Below are 16,499 nucleotides of genomic sequence, written 5' to 3'. Positions count from 1 at the left end.
GGGGGGGGGGGGTGGGATGACTGAGTGAATAAAAAATAGGGGTGTGTTGAAAGAGGGAGGGGAAGTGTGAGAGCGAATAAAAGGAAAGGCTTTGAGAAGAGTTGCTTAGAAAGAAGCACGAGATTTGACGCGGAGCAAAGAGGAACTCGAGGGAGGAGACCGGAGAAGATCAGAAGGTCCGAGGGACACCGACGGTCGGTGAGCTCAGGTAACAGCCCCTGCTTTCCGCCACTGTTTTCTCACTTTGTCTCGGGCGTTTACGCCTCCTGCTTTTCGCGCTCGGCGGTTGCTATGGCAACGGGCCCGCGAGGCCCTGAGCGGACTGTCGATGGAGCTCCTCGGCGCCGTGCGGTCTGCGCCACAAGTGCTTCCGTGACCCGCGGCGCGCTAACGGTCGCCTGCTCCGCTCACCCGAGGCGCGTTGGGCGAGGACGCGTTTGTCTCCATCAGTGCGGGTTCTCTCCGACACCTGCGGACGCCGTTTGCGATTGATCCCAGGGCCGAGCCCACGTCTCCGTGCTCCTCGTAGCGACGAAGCCAAGCTAACGGGCAGAGAAAGACCCTCTACCCCAGTTGGCGATTCCTGCTGCGAGATCACGATCGGCATTTTTGAAAGATTCGTTTAGTTAACAAGAGCAAAGGCTCGTATTTACAGCGATGCCTCACACTGAAATCTCAGCTGTATCTCACGGGCTCCCTAAAACGAAGGCGACTTCAGCAAGTTGATCTCGATATTGTCATTTGTAAAATGAAGAGTCATCCTGATCCGACTTTCTTAATATTTTGTGCGGCTGCAGAAAATCTCAATTGGCTCCGATGAGGGCACGCGTGAGACCACGCAGCTACGGCGTTTACGGAGGATGAGCCGAACCGAGTGCCGTACCTCGTTTTCGGCCTTCTGAGAACTTTTACTGCGATTCCTAAGTGTCCGCATTGGTTGTGCGCAGGTACGATGGCGACCCTCCTGCTGCGATCGCTGCTCCTGCTCACCCTGCTCCAGCGAAACTCGGCCAACCCCCTCGCAGCCCAGAAGGGGAACCCGGGCGACACCCCGCATCCCACGGGCCGCACGCGCATCATCTACCGCACGGTGGCCCCCGACGACGAGTACATATACGACGAAACGGATGAATCGGACCCCGTCCCGAGCCAAAGGCCCGCCCTGACCAGAGAGCTGAACCCAAAGCTCTGCGACTACGACCGCTGCCGGGACGAGCAGGTTCCCTGCGAGCTGCTGTCCGAGTCCTCGGGCTGCCTGTGCCCGGGGCTGAGCGGGCCTCGCGTGCCGCCGAACCCCCCCGAGCTGAGGAGCGTGGTGCGGGAGGGGTCCGCGGTGGTGGCGCGCTGGTGCTCCCCGGCCTCCGCCGTGCTTCACTACCGGGTCACGGTGCGGGGCGGCAGCCCCGCCACGTTCGGGGAGCGGTCGAGGAAGGGCGTGCTGGGTCAGGTGGAGCCGGGCGCTACGGTGTGCGTGGAGGCGCTGAATGCGGCGGGGTCCTCCGAGAAGTCGTGCCGCGCCTACGAGCCTCCGGAGGACGGCGACCTGGCCCTCAAGGCCGGGCTCACGGGGGGCGCTCTGTGCCTCCTGCTGCTCCTCTCGCTGGCCGCCGTCCTGCTGTGGAGACGCAAGGCTCGCCGGAAGGCCGAGTCCAGCAGCGAGGGCGTGGGAAACCCCTCGTACAGCAAGGACGGGACCATGTGAAGGGCGCGCGAGAAGCACGGACGCCGCAGCTGTCGGACCGGAGCGCCGCCGAGTAGGAGCAGAACGCTTAGGAAAGTAGAAGTCGCTAGGAGGTGACACACACTCGGCGCACGCCGTGGATGGCGGAGCAGTGTGTGCGCGCTTCTGAGAATCCCACGCCGATCTAACCACGAGGACGGTGACACTCTGAAGGTGGAAACAGGCGTGCGCATGTGTGAGCGTGTGTGCGTCAGGCTCGAACACGGGATCACAATGTAAGAACGGTGTTCATGGGTGATGGGGGTGCGCAAGGGCACGTGTGTGTCCGCACGTGGGGGCGGGGCGTCCACTCATGTGGTAACGCACAATAATACCGTGGCTCATCGTACCTGACGACACAGAGGGGACGGAATAGGGAGATGGGATTAGGTGTGTGTGCGGAACCCCGAGTACCCGTGTTACCGGGGTAACTGTGTACATAGGAAAGAGTTTGACAGACAGAGGAAATAGGCTTTAAATTAATCCGTAATTTATTGCATTTTAATTACTTGAGAAAATGGTATTGCTTTACACAGTTAATAGCGATTTTTGTGTCTAATATGTTTCTTGTGTTTGTCTGAAAGCGAAAACTGGAAAATTAATTTATAATCGAGGTTGTTAATATTATTTTCTTTACAGGGATCTTTACACTAAAACACCTAGACGGTTTGTGGGCACATACTGATTTTTATCGAGATGTTCTTTTTATTTCGTGACTTGGACATAGAGGTCTGGTGTAAATAGATAGAAATATTTTTATATAGTATATTTTGTAATGAAATAAGATGTGGATGCGTGCACTCGTTTAACCGCAATAATAAAGAGGAAAAAAAATCTTGTACTGTGCTGTTTTTTCCCCCCACAGAAATGCCATTATTCTGCTGTGACTAATTAGAGTGAAAAACGCTGTAATTCATTCCTTTTTCTGAGCCTCTTTCAGGGCAGGAACTCAGGGTCTCGGGGACCCCACCACCCCCACCCCCCATCTCTGTTCCACACTGTGATTCACACGATTCACAGAAAAAAACCTTATGCTGACTGTAGGGGCTCAGTGTGTGTGTGCCTTTTGTCCTGACCAGTCTGGTCCCGCACCTCTCCTCTATCCCATGGTGCTTTGCTCCAGTCACACTCCGCCACATGACTTTGTCCAGACTCATGCACAGCTGGCACACACCGTGCGCCGTACATAGAAATTCTCCTACACATTATCATCCGTGTATTTTCACGCTGCTACTAGTGTATTTCTGCTTAACCGATCATTTTATACGAAGCAGCCTGTGGTGTCGAGCCCATTTACAATATGATGGTGTGTTTTTGCTGTCAACAGTACAAGGTTGGGTCATAGCCCAGGGGTAGTACAATAACAGCGTGGAGTTTGGCTTGAACCACACATGGAACGGACAACAGGTGGAATAGCCATTACAGCCGCTGCCTTGCAGTCGAAGGTTGTAGGTTCAAATCCCATCAGCCCAAATACTGTTGAGCATGGTATTTAGGCTGAGCTGTTCCAGTATAAGGTACCAGAATGCAATTGCTGTAAGCAGATTAACGCTTTAAGGAGCCTAGAAGCAGATTAAAAAAAAATATAAAGGTGACATTGTTAGCTTTCAGTTAGTGCGCTTGTTTTACAAAATTAAAGTCTTACGAAATCCCAGTTAATTCGTCACATTCTTTACTCCGTAGCAAAGGATTTTATACATTACACTTTTTCTCCAGTTGCACACTGTATTTTAATGGATTTTAAGTGTGTTTTAAGTGTGTGTGTGTGTGTGTGTGATGAGCACTGAAACAAGGCACTTACCTTCAATTGCCACAGTAAAACTACCCAACTGTATAACGGGTAAATAAGTGTAAGAACCTTAACGTTGTAAGTCGCTTTGGGGAAAAGTATCAGCTAAAGGAGTAAATGTAAATGAATGTAAATTTAGTGTAACGCGCTGACAGTAAATATGACGTGATTTTACAAAGCAGTTCACCAGAATTTCAATGAGTCCAGTGGATTAACTGGGCATATACACTTCATATTAGTTCTTTCATGCAAATTGACCAGAAATATACATAAATACTCTAATAGTTAGAGCACAGATTTGATGTAGAGAAGCATGTTCGAACTGATGCGTTCGTGTTAATTGTATTAATGCTGGAACCAGTTTAAATACACAGCGCATTTTAGAGCAATTTAGCTTTTACTGACATTTCTGTTCAAGACTCCTGTTATATTTCATAATAATAATAATAATAATAATAATATGTATTGTCAGTCTGAGATAACTATCCCTTCCTACTCTCTCTGCTCATACTGCCTCTGTTACGTTAAGAAGGATACATTAATATTCCATCTGTCCAGTATCAATAACCCCTTGTCCAGTGGAGGGTCTCAGTGGTCTGGAGCCTATCCTGAAGCGTAAGGAGTGAGGTCGAATAGACCCTGGGTGGGACACCACTCCACCGGAGGGCAAACACTCACGCCCGGCAAATTTGACTCCCCGGCCGATCTGAAACACTGTTAGACTGTGGGAGGAAACGAGAGCACCTGGAGGAAAACCACACGAACAGCGGGAGAGCTGAAACTTCACATTTATACTGCGTTAACCATGAAGATATAGTTAGGCTTCTCATAGCTTGTTTTCATTTTAACTCAGTTTCAGTTTCAAAGAGTTTCTTTTGAGGGAGAACTCGACTCAGATGAGCATGTCAACATGTAGCAACAGGGCAGCAGAAAAGCTCTTCGTGGGAATTTGTCTTCTGTGGTTCTGGTCCATAACATTGGTTTTACAGCCACTGCTCCTGCACCATTCTGAAGTAATGTCCTGTTTCTGAAAATAACTGAACTGACTGGCTGGGCTGTCTCCGCATCACTGACTTGAGTTGCCTAAGAAGGCTTTTGTTAACACTTCCTATTTATTTTAATATTTAAAATTATATGATATCTGTGGTTATGTGATGTACGTGGGCCACGGTGACACAGCGAGTAGCACTGCTGTCTCACAGCACCTGGGTGGTGCGAGAAGATGTGGGTTCGATCCCCACTCAGTCTGTGTGGAGTTTGCATGTTCTCTGTGTGGCTTTCCTCTTGGTGCTCTGGTTTCCTCCCACACTCTAAAGACATGCTGTTCAGGTTCCCCCATAGTGTGTGAGGGACAGAGAGAGTGTGTTGCACTGATGTATGGGTGAGTGACACAGTGTAAGTAGTGTATCTAGCAGTGTAAGTTACCGCGGTGAATAAGGTGTGCGGGCTGACGACAATACATAGAGTTCATTGGAAGTCGCTTTGGAGGAAAGCATCTGCTAAATGAGGAAATGTAATGTCTGTGCATCAGCCTGTGATACGAGCCCCTAGAAATCTTCCCGAAGTTCGGCTGTGGTTGGAAAGAGAAGGGCCCCATGTTTACTGCAGTGTCACTTGGACTCCACCAGAGAGCGCCTGCATGCTGCTGACCCCGGGGGCTCAACGCTTCCTTCCTGGAGAGACGTGCGTTACCTGATTTTAAATTAAAACCATTTCTCTGGCTACATTGGTCTAACCTTCAGAGACTGATGCAATGGAGCTAGTATCCAAAACGGGATACCTGAAGAGCTCCATTTAGTATAAACATTTTCATATCGTCCAACATGATGTACCGTACAGCTCAATTTAATAGCATAAAACATTCAACTGATGTTTAGTGAACATGTGAAATGCTCCACACGTCGCGACTTCGTGGAAATACTTGACCTAACGCCAGCGGATTTTTGAGAGCAACGGTAACGTGATGGAAGTGGGGAAGAACACAAAGGCCGCGACTCGTCCATTGGCGCCAGGCGGACAGCGGGACGGAACCGGGTGTCCCCAGAGTCCTGCGGGGCCTTGAGCTGATCCATTCTGGCAGCGAGCAGAGTCGGCGTTACAGGACAACTTATACGGAAGTCACCAAAGTGCCGGACATCGACCAGGTGCCCAACTGGGCAGAATTTAAACGTCACACAGTTTCGGTTTGGATAGAAACCGGAAAGACGGAGACGCATCAACTACCTATATCAGAAATGTAATTATAGGAACACTCTCAGCCACAGGTGTTCGAGGACAGCAGCTGGTGAGCTGGTTAGCATTGCTCCTCTGTACTCAAAGGCCCCAGGTTCAAATCCCACTTCCTGCTCTCGCAACCTTGTTCAAGGTCCTTACCCTGAATTGCTGCAGTAGAAGTTACCCAGCTGTATAAATGGGTAAATCATAGTAAGTTGCTCTGGAGAGCACTGTCAGCCAATGACATAAATGTAGCAGATGACTTCCAGGGTAATTGTGAGAATGGAAGCAGCAGCAGCAGCATATGAAGAAATATGTGTGGAAGACCTTGTGAAGGCTGCATGCTGCCCAGACTAATGTATCACAGCAGGAATGGAATTTGGGCCTGCTGGGGGGGACAGAAAGACTTCGAACAGGTAATTCTGACACTTTAATGTGCTCAGAAAGGGCCAAGGAGGATCTCGAAGGAAGCGTAAGTGTGAGAACGGAGCCCAACTAAGAGCTTCGGCTGACACTTTTTTCCCTGTGAAGGAAGAACCTGAAGCGGTATGCTAGATTTCGAGCTCATGAATGCAAAGGGACCGGTCATTCGTGATTTGTCATGAAATTCAGTGAGTAAAAAGTCGGTGTGTGCCGGACTTGGCTCAGATCAACACTGGTGTTGTGCAGCGTGAAACACGAACTTGATGCGTTAGAAGAACGCAGGGGATTGTCACATCCAAAAGTGAAGCTAAGTCTCAGGGCGTTTTCTGCCCAGGGAGGAGGGCCGAACATGGGTCAACTAAGAAGAAACGTTTTATCCATGAAAGGTGACCATCTCGTTTGGGCTCCTGGTTCCTTCATGAAAAGAGAACCCGTGACTTTGTGTGTCGACTGTACGTTCACACGCGTGGGCCGTGGAGGGCCAGTCGGGGGTCCCGCTGTTCCGCCAGTCAACCAGTCCAGCAGGAGACAAGATCTGACGCTCAGTATCCTGAGCAGCTTTGCACTTCCAAGATTCTCAATGCTGAAAAACACGCAAGCGTGTCCATCAAGGAATCTGAACCCCCGCCTCCCCTTCTGGAAAGAAAAACAAACTTTCAACCTGATGGTTCACGGAAAGAAGGGAGAAGTCAAATGTCTCCACTTGGGACATGGGAAAGAAGGAAGGAGTCACTTATGGACATGGAATCCACGAAGTCCGGTTTCAAAGCGAGCTAAGAAACTAAGAACTTAATTGTAAATAGCTGGACTGTTGATGTGCATGTACACCTTTATTTTAAATTTGGGATTATTCTACTAACGGAGAGGGGGGCGCGGGGGCACGGGGGTGCAGCGGCGCAGGAGGAGGGTGCAGTGGCGCAGTGGGTTTGGCCTGGTCTTGCACTCTGGCGGGTCTGGGGTTTGAGTCCTGCATGGGGTGCCTTGTGATGGACTGGTGTTCCGTCCTGGGTGTGTCCCCTCGCGCCCTGTGTTGCCGGGTTAGGCTCCGATTTGCCACAACCCCGCTCAGGACAAGTGGCTTCAGTGTGTGTGTGTGTGTGTGTGTGTGTGTGTGTACTAATGGGTTGTTTATGGCCACTGTTGTTGCACTGTTTAGTACAGAAAATGCATATTTGTGCTGGAAGGGGCTTAAATGACATATTTCGTTTTAGATATTTGGAGTTTCGCCAACCAATAATGGGAAGACATGCAGCAATGATGAGTTGAGCAACAGTCTCATGCATGAAGTAACATAGACTTATATAATAGCTGTCAGTGAGGGTTTGAACAGATGACGTCTGTCTGATGACTGATGACCACTCTTGCACATTCATTTTTTCCCCATCACTCCATCAAATTCTGGTAAATGCACAACATCTATACGAGCTCTGTGATAATATATTTTGTGCCTGTAATTTAAGAGTAAAATACACTTTATTAATAGTGCTAAACTGTTATTATAATGTCCATCCATCCATCTTCCTCCGCTTATCCGGGACCGGGTCGCGGGGACAGTAGTCCAAGCAGAGTCCCCCAGACTTCCCTCTCCCTGCACACCTCCCCCAGCTCCTCTGGGGGAACCCCAAGGCGTTCCCAGGCCAGCCGGGAGACATAGTCTCTCCAACGTGTCCTGGGTCTGCCCCGAGGCCTCCTCCCAGTGGGACATGCCCGGAACACCTCACCAGGGAGGCGTCCAGGAGGCATCCGGAACAGGTACCCGAGCCACTTCAACTGGCTCCTCTCGATGCGGAGGCGCAGCGGCTCTACTCCGAGCTCCTCCCGGGTGACTGAGCTTCTCACCCTATCCCTAAGGGTGCGCCCAGCCACTCTGCGGAGGAAACTCATTTCTGCCGCTTGTATCCGCGATCTCATTCTTTCCGTCATGATCCAGAGTTCATGACCATAGGTGAGGGTAGGAACGTAGATCGACCAGTAAATTGAGAGCTTCGCCTTACGACTCAGCTCCTTCTTCACCACAACAGACCGGTACAATGACCGCATTACCGCAGACGCCGCACCGATCCGTCCGTCAACCTGCTGCTCCATTTTTCCCTCACTCGTGAACAAGACCCTGAGATACTTAAACTCCTCCACTTGAGGGAGCAACTCCCCCCTAACCCAGAGGAGGCAATCCACCTTTCTCCGACTGAGAACCATGGCCTCGGATTTGGAGATGCTGATTCTCATCCCCGCCGCTTCGCACTCGGCTGCAAACCTCTCCAGTGCATGCTGTAAGTCTTGATTCGATGCAGCCAACAGGACCACATCGTCCGCAAAAAGCAGAGACGAGATCCTGCGGCCACCAAAACAGACACCCTCCGTTCCCTGGCTGCGCCTAGAAATTCTGTCCATGAAGATAATGAACAGAATCGGTGACAAAGGACAGCCCTGGCGGAGTCCAACATGCACCGGGAACAGGTCTTACTTACTGCCGGCAATGCGAACCAAGCTCCTGCTCCGGTCATACAGGGAACGAACAGCCCGTAGCAGCGAGCCCTGAACCCCATAATCCCGAAGTACCCCCCACAGGATGCCACAAGGGACACGGTCAAATGCCTTCTCCAGGTCCACAAAACACATATGGACTGGTTGGGCAAACTCCCATGAACCCTCCAACACCCTAGCGAGGGTATAGAGCTGGTCCAGTGTTCCACGGCCAGGGCGAAATCCGCATTGCTCCTCCTGAATCCGACGTTCGACTATCGGTCGGATTCTCCTCTCCAGTACTCCGGCATAGACTTTCCCAGGGAGGCTAAGGAGTGTGATCCCCTATAGTTGGAACACAATCTCCGGTCCCCCTTCTTAAAAAGAGGGACCACCACCCCGGTCTGCCAGTCCAGAGGCACGGTTCCCGAGCTCCACGCAATGCTGCAGAGGCATGTCAGCCAAGACAGTCCCACAACATCCAGAGACTTGAGAAACTCGGGGCGGATCTGATCCACCCCCGGAGCCTTGTCACCGAGGAGTTTTTTGACTACCTCAGCAACTTCAGCCAGGGTAATGGACGAGTCCCCTTCCGAGTCCCCGGCCTCAGCTTCCTCTACGGAAGGCGTGTCGGAGGGATTGAGGAGATCCTCAAAGTCCTCCTTCCACCGCCCGAGGACATCCTCAGTTGAGGTCAGCAGTGCACCACTTCCACTGTAAACAGTGTTGGCGGAACACCGCTTCTCCCTTCTGAGTCGCCGGACAGTTTGCCAGAATCTCTTTGAGGCCGACCTAAAGTCTTCCTCCATGGCCTCACCGAACTCCTCCCAGGCCCGAGTTTTTGCTGCAGCAACTGCCAGAGCCGCGTTCCGTCTGGCCCGCCGGTACCCGTCAGCTGCTTCAGGAGTCCCATGAGCCAGCCAGGCTCGATAGAACTCCTTCTTCAGCTTGACGGCATCCGGTGTCCACCACCGTGTTCGGGGATTGCCGCCGCGACAGGCACCGGAGACTTGATGGCCGCAGCTCCGAACCGCCGCCCCGACAATGGAGGTGTGGAACATAGTCCATTCAGACTCAATGTCCCCCACCTCCCTCGGGACCTGGTTGAAGCTCTGTCGGAGGTGGGAATTGAAGACCTCTTTGACGGGGGCCTCCGCCAAACGTTCCCAACAGACTCTCACTATGCGTTTGGGCCTGCCAGGTCTGTCCAGTTTTTTCCCCCGCCATCGAATCCAACTCACCACCAGGTGGTGATCAGTTGACAGCTCAGCCCCTCTCTCCACCCGAGTGTCCAAGACATATGGCCGAAGGTCAGAAGAAACGACTACAAAGTCGATCATCGACCCCCCGACCTAGGGTGTCCTGGTGCGAAGTGCACTGATGGACACCCTTATGCATGAACATCGTTTTTTGTTATAGACAAACCGTGACTAGCAAAGAAATCCAATAACAACTCACCACTCGGGTTCAGATCAGGGAGGCCGTTCCCCCCAATCACGCCCCTCCAGGTGTCACTGTCGCTGCCCATGTGGGCGTTAAAGTCCCCCAGTAGAACGACAGAGTCCCCAGTGGGAGCACTTTGCAGCACGCCCCCCAGGGACTCTAAAAAGGCCGGGTACTCTACACTGCCGCTAGGCGCATAAGTACAAACAACAGTGAGAGACCGTTCCCTGACCCGAAGGCGCAAGGAGACGACCCTCTCGTTCACCGGGGTAGACTCCAACACATGGCGGCTGAACTGGGGGGCTATTAATAAGCCCACACCCGCCCGCCGCCTCTCACCCTGGGCAACGCCAGAATAGTGGAGAGTCTACCCTTGGTCGAGAAGAGTGGTTCCAGAACCAAAGCTGTGAGTGGAAGTGAGCCCGACTATATCTAGACGGTATCTCTCAACCTCCCGCACTAGCTCAGGCTCCTTCCCCGCCAGTGAGGTGACATTCCAAGTCCTAAAAGCCAGAGATGGTGCCCGAGGTTTGGGTCGGCCGGGCACTCGGCCCCGACCACCGCCCAAATCACAACGCACCGGCCCCTTACGGCCTCTCCGGCAGGTGGTGAGCCCACTGAAGAACGGCTCCACATCTTGGCTTCAGGCTGAGCCTGGCCAGGCCCCGTGGGCATAGACCTGGCAACCAGGCACTCGCATGCGAGCCCCCTCCCCGAGGCCTGGCTCCAGGGTGGGGCACTGGTGACCCCATATCGGGCGGGGTAAACAAGAACCTTGATTTAATAGTCATAAGGGGGTTTTGAACCGTGCTTTGTCTCGTCTGTCACCAAGGACCTGTTTGCCTTTGGAGACCCTACCAGGGGCATATAGCCCCAGGTAACATAGCTCCTGAGATCATTCAGGCACTCAAACCCCTCCACCACATTAAGGTGGCGGTTCGCGGAGGGGTATTATAATGTCTACCACCGTAATTTATAGCAGTATTTTGCTGTAAACAATCACGGTGAAGCACATTTCTTGTGTGTACACGTTCAGCTGCAACTGAAGGGGTTAAATGATCGGCAGTTTTGCTGCCATACGACCAAACAACCAAAACAATGAAAATACAGCAATTGTTTTTTTACGGTGGATCTACTGCACCCCGGTGCATCATCGCAGGATGCTCCCAGGCACATCTCAGCTGTGTTTTAAATACAAAGCCTATCCAGGCACTTTGGTGCACCTATTCTTGGTATGTGATCTGATACAAGCTTACTGGGCTGGGGTTTGTGCAACTGTTCAGAAAACCTATAATAAAAATGTTCCATTCCTACCCCTCTATTCTCCTGTTAAATCACAACCCAAATTCCTTTTTATGGAACGTAGGCTGAGTACTCCTACATACTTGGTAACGAAATATATTTCAGTGCTGAGGTCTGCACCTGAAGTTCCCTCTGCAAATATGTGGATGATGAAAGTGTTTAAATTTCTTCCTGCTGAAAAATTAACATTTTATCCGCATGACAATTCAGAGAAATTCCGGAATGTCTGCACATCCTTCTGGAACTTATTAGAAAGTATTACATGATCAAACTTGTGAAATATTGTAACTTTTTGACCTTGAGCCCTGGCGCTGTTTATGTGGACATATTTGCAGTTTCTTGGCGTACTCTGCCTGTATGTCGCCATCACGCTGTTCTTATTACAAAACTAATAAAAAGATTGGTCATGGAAGAAAAGAACTATGATGTTCACAGTAGCTCATGATAAAAGCATTTGGAAATCCCAGTGAGAAATAAAATGCTTTCTGCAATCAATATCTCTAGTATTTGTCACCTATGTAGGTAACAGTTTAAATTAAGAAAAAGGTAATGTGCGTATATTGTATATACACCTTTATTTATTTAGCAGATGCTTTTCTCCAAAGCAACTTCCAATGAACTCTATGTAGTGTCATCAGCCCACACACCTTATTCACCGTGGTGACTTACACTGCTAGATACACTACTTACACTGGGTCACTCATCCATACATCAGTGGAACACACACACTCTCTGTCACTCACACACTATGGGGGAACCTGAACAGCATGTCTTTGGACTGTGGGAGGAAACCAGAGCACCCGCAGGAAACCCACACAAGACACAAGAAGAACATGCAAACTCCACACAGACTGAGCGGGGATCGAACCCACATCCTCTCACACCACCCAGGCGCTGTGAGACAGCAGCATACATATCTATATATACATATATATCTATATATATGTATATATAGAGCAAAACGGTGATTGCATTGCTGAAGATTTCTGTAAAATGTCAGCTTAAGTTCTGTTGTTCATAAACACTTAACATTATACTTATCAACGCTACATAGTACTAATTTAAAACACACACACACACACACACACACACACACCATCTGAACCGCTTGTCCCATACGGGGTCGCAGGGAGCCGGAGCCTAACCCGGCAATACAGGGCGTAAGGACACACCCAGGACGGCACGCCAGTCCGTCGCAAGGCACCCCAAGCAGGACTTGAACCCTAGACCCACTGGAGAGCATTACCAGGGCCAACCCACTGCGCCACCGCACCCTCCTCAGTTTAAAACATAGCCATTCATTATTGAATTGGAGACACCATGCAACTGAACTACACCGAGGAGGATGTAAAAAGACTACGATTACATCCTTCGATCTGGAACAGCAGGTGGCGTAGTGGTTAGAGCTGCTGCCTTTGGATCAAAAGATGATAATTTTCAGTCTCATCTCCTGCTGCAGCCCTTGGGCAAGGTACTTACTCTAAATTGATCTGGTGAAATTACCCAGCTGTATAAATGGGTAAATAATTTCAGGGAGCTTAATGTTGCAAGTCACTTTCGAGAAAAGTGTCGCCGAAATGAATAAATGTAATCAGCTACAGGGCAGATTTCTTTTTAAAAGACAAAACTGATTTTTCATAACAAGGGATCATTTACATTCACATTTACATTTATTCATTTAGCAGATGCTTTTGTCCAAAGCGACGTACATCTCAGCAAAAGTACAATTTATGCATCACATAGGAGAAGGAGACATAGCTGCAGACGTGTAAGTCTCAAGCGAACCTAGTTTATTCCCTACCACTTGCTGCACCGAGGTTCATCGCTCGAGTAGGTGCATAAAACACATCATACGACAACAGGGATGAAATAAGTGAGTGCAAATCACTATGAGGTTCCATCACATTAGTGTAATTCATTCTACATTTTACTTCATGGCAAGTCAGTTGGCAGTGGGACCGAGAGATAGCGGAGGGCCTTTGACGGACCTGGGTGCTGTGCGGGCTCCAGCGCTGAGGAACAGCTCACCGTTCAGTAGCGCAAGTGTGGTTCTTCCTCATACCGTGGTGATTTAACAGCATCGTGGGTCAAAGGGTGAAAGACGGAGAAGCTCATATTTCCGAGATGGAAAGCTCACCACGCTTAGGTATCTTGGTGCATCAAAGAATATATTTTTAATTCTGTATATTTACAGAAGATTATGTTTATTATCCTGAGGGGCAAGGTGGTGCAGCGGGTTTGGCCGGGTCCTGCTCTCTGGTGGGTCTGGGATTCGAGTCCTTCTTGGGGTGCCTTGTGATGGACTGGTGTCCTGTCCTGGGTGTGTCCTCTCCTCCTACGGCCCCGCACCCTGTGTTGCCAGGTTAGGGTCCAGCTTGCAGCGGCTTCAGCCAGTGTGTGTGTATGTGTGTGTGTATATGTATATATATTATTAAACAGAGGTAGCAGTACCAAAAACAACAACTAGAGTGGTATTTTCAGGCCAGGAAGTTTTCCATTTATATTTTCTCCATGTAAATGAACAGGAACAGATTTCAGAATTAATTGCCTAAGTTGAAGGATGAGTGTTTGTTTGTTTTATCATTTACTACTGAAAACTAAGGGGAAACTGCAGTACTTTTTTGGCACCGGTTGCAAATACCTGAAAGTGTTTCTCGCCTCTCGTCCCTCCGAATTCTGGTGTTAAACCTCCAGAGCTGAGTTATGATTAAAAAAGATCTCTTGCATGAAATTTGCCTCCTGAAGGCCAGATAAACTGAAATATGAACCTGGCAAATACTGTTACGTTTTTGAACAACAGCGCAGTTGACACCGAGCTGTCAAGGCTGATTTATCGGACTTGTGAGCGGAAAACGCCGTTTGCCTTATTCGCCACCTGAGGAGTAAACAACTGGATTACGAGCTGACCTAAAATCAGATTTTGTCATGTACGACCGAGGCTTGAATTGAACCATTCATTAACCCAACAGAAGCACTACAGACATGAGTTCTGCGATGTAATACGAGGGCACCATACCCCCCGCCACCAGCACAGACCGAAGCCACGTTAGCAGAACACTTGATTACTGAGTGAAAATCTGAAAACCTATGAGCTTTGTCATAAAGTACAAAAAGGAGCATGAACTTCATGAAAGCACAATAACAGGTATTGATAGCAATGAGGCAGGCAATAAAAAGCCTGGGCGGACAGCCACACAGAACCAGGTTTGATCTCCAACCAAGTTCCCTGAGAGCTGCACACATCTGTTTAGAATAGAAAAATGAGCACGAAAGCAGTGCTGGGCCTTCGCGTGGATCAGGAACGCAGGGGGTCGGATGCTCATAATGAGGTGTCAGTACAGCTTACCCTTCGCCCAGGGCTTTCCTAACAGCACACTTTAGGACAATGGTGTCTTTGGCAATAATGCAGTGAAATCTGCAGTTGTACTCAAAATTCCTGTAAGTGCAGTATTGCAGTAAGTGTGCCATTGCAATGGGTTTAATTACAAAGCAGCATTGTGCTGCTGAGGCAGGTTTAAAGCTGTGACCGTTGTGATGGGAAGGATTGGGCTGATCTCTGAAAACAGCATGACAAATATATAGTGTTGGCAATGTAGCGGGGGTGGTGGTGTGGCGGCGTGGCGCAGCGGGTTTGACCTGTGCCTGCTCTCTGGTGGGTCTGGGGTTCAAGTCCTGCTTAGGATGCCTTGCAATGGACTGGTGTCCCATCCTGGGTGTGTCCCCTCCTCTCCAGCCCTGTGCTGCTGGATTAGGCTCCAGCTCACTGTGACCCCATGTGGGACAAGTGGCTTCAGCCAGTGTGTGTGTCCACTGTAGGGGGGGAAATGTGCACAAAATGTGAGCTGTCAGGAGCACTGTTAAAAACCAGCACCTTGTATTCTAAATGAAATATCACAAATACTTCTCTGGGGTCAGCAAGAGAAGGTAACTGATTACCTACCAGGATACCCAAAACAGAGCTCTGCAAGCCTCTGTAATTTACTGCTATGTTACATAGCAGTGATGTTAGCAAATTTGAACATGAAACAACACCTGGGCAATGCAGAAATCTTAAAATATGGTTTCCAGCCAATAGTTGAAATGCAGATGACTGCAGTGATGCACAGTTACAGCAGCTGTCTCTCCAGGGATGGAAGTAGAAGGGAAGCACAGAGGTGTCAGCAGGCGTCTCCTTGAGAATTTCACAGTATCCCTGACGCTTCTGAAAGGTCTGTCTTGAACGGTGTAATACGTTCCCTCAGCGGTATATTGAGAGTTTTATCAAGTGTCTAGTGTTTCCACATTTGATGATTTACTCGCGAAAGTAGATGTTTGTGTAGCGAGCTCTGAGATTCTTACGGCAAAAGCATTAGCTGCTGGTGCTTGTGAACCACAGAATATCCAAATAGTTTAGAGGAAAATTAAGAGAATAATTATCATTTTATAAAAAAACTAAACATTTTAATAGCTGCTACTTTGCTAGTTACTCTGCACCGCCTTCCTCGTGACAGTGGTTGGGTTGGGTCCGCTAGCTGAAAGAACCTAGGAAGTACAGTGTATCACAAGCACTTCTGTTTCTTGGCAGAATGTGCAATTTTTTCATCAAAACTGGCTAAAACGAGCAGACATGCTCATGCATGGGAGGAATTCTATTTTTGTTTGAGAAACAACAAGCAGGGATATCTTTACACACACACACACACACACACACACACACACACACACACACACCATCTGAAGCCACTTGTCCTAAGCAGGGTTGCGGTAAACCGGAGTCTAACCCAGCAACACAGGGTGTAGGGGACAGGATGCCAGACTGCCACAAGGTACTCCAAGCAGGACTTGAACCCCAGACCCACCAGAGAGCAGGACCCAGCCAAACCCACTGTGCCACCATACCCCCTGGATATCTCTACCGTGGTTTTAAAACAGCGTGACCTATCCATTAAGTGATTTTAAAGGAGTGTGACACAGGGTTACGTTTAAGACGGAATGACAGCGAATTGTGATGCAGTGCATGATGCAGAAAAGGGGGTGTATGGTGGCGTTGTGGGTTTGGCTGGGTCCTGCTCTCTGGTGGGTCTGGGGTTTGAGTCCTGCTTGGGGTGCTTTGCGATGGACTGGTGTCCTGTCCTGGGTGTGTCCTCTCCCCCCTCCAGCCTCGTG

At 49.7% G+C, this 16,499-nt stretch overlaps 1 protein-coding gene across 1 annotated transcript; it reads left to right on the top strand.

The window, feature by feature from the left end:
- Nucleotides 1-75: 75 nt before the first annotated feature.
- On the top strand, nt 76-2,554 carry LOC114912126 (LRRN4 C-terminal-like protein). The gene is made up of 2 exons (XM_029257484.1): nt 76-208; nt 948-2,554. The coding sequence occupies exon 2, from the start codon at nt 953-955 to the stop codon at nt 1,700-1,702; it is 750 nt and encodes a 249-aa protein (XP_029113317.1). The 5' UTR covers nt 76-208; nt 948-952; the 3' UTR covers nt 1,703-2,554.
- The last annotated feature ends 13,945 nt before the right edge of the window (nt 2,555-16,499 follow it).

Source organism: Scleropages formosus, chromosome 13 (assembly GCF_900964775.1).
Source record: "Scleropages formosus chromosome 13, fSclFor1.1, whole genome shotgun sequence".
Taxonomy (NCBI): domain Eukaryota; kingdom Metazoa; phylum Chordata; class Actinopteri; order Osteoglossiformes; family Osteoglossidae; genus Scleropages; species Scleropages formosus.
This window is presented reverse-complemented; position numbering and strand designations above follow the sequence as displayed.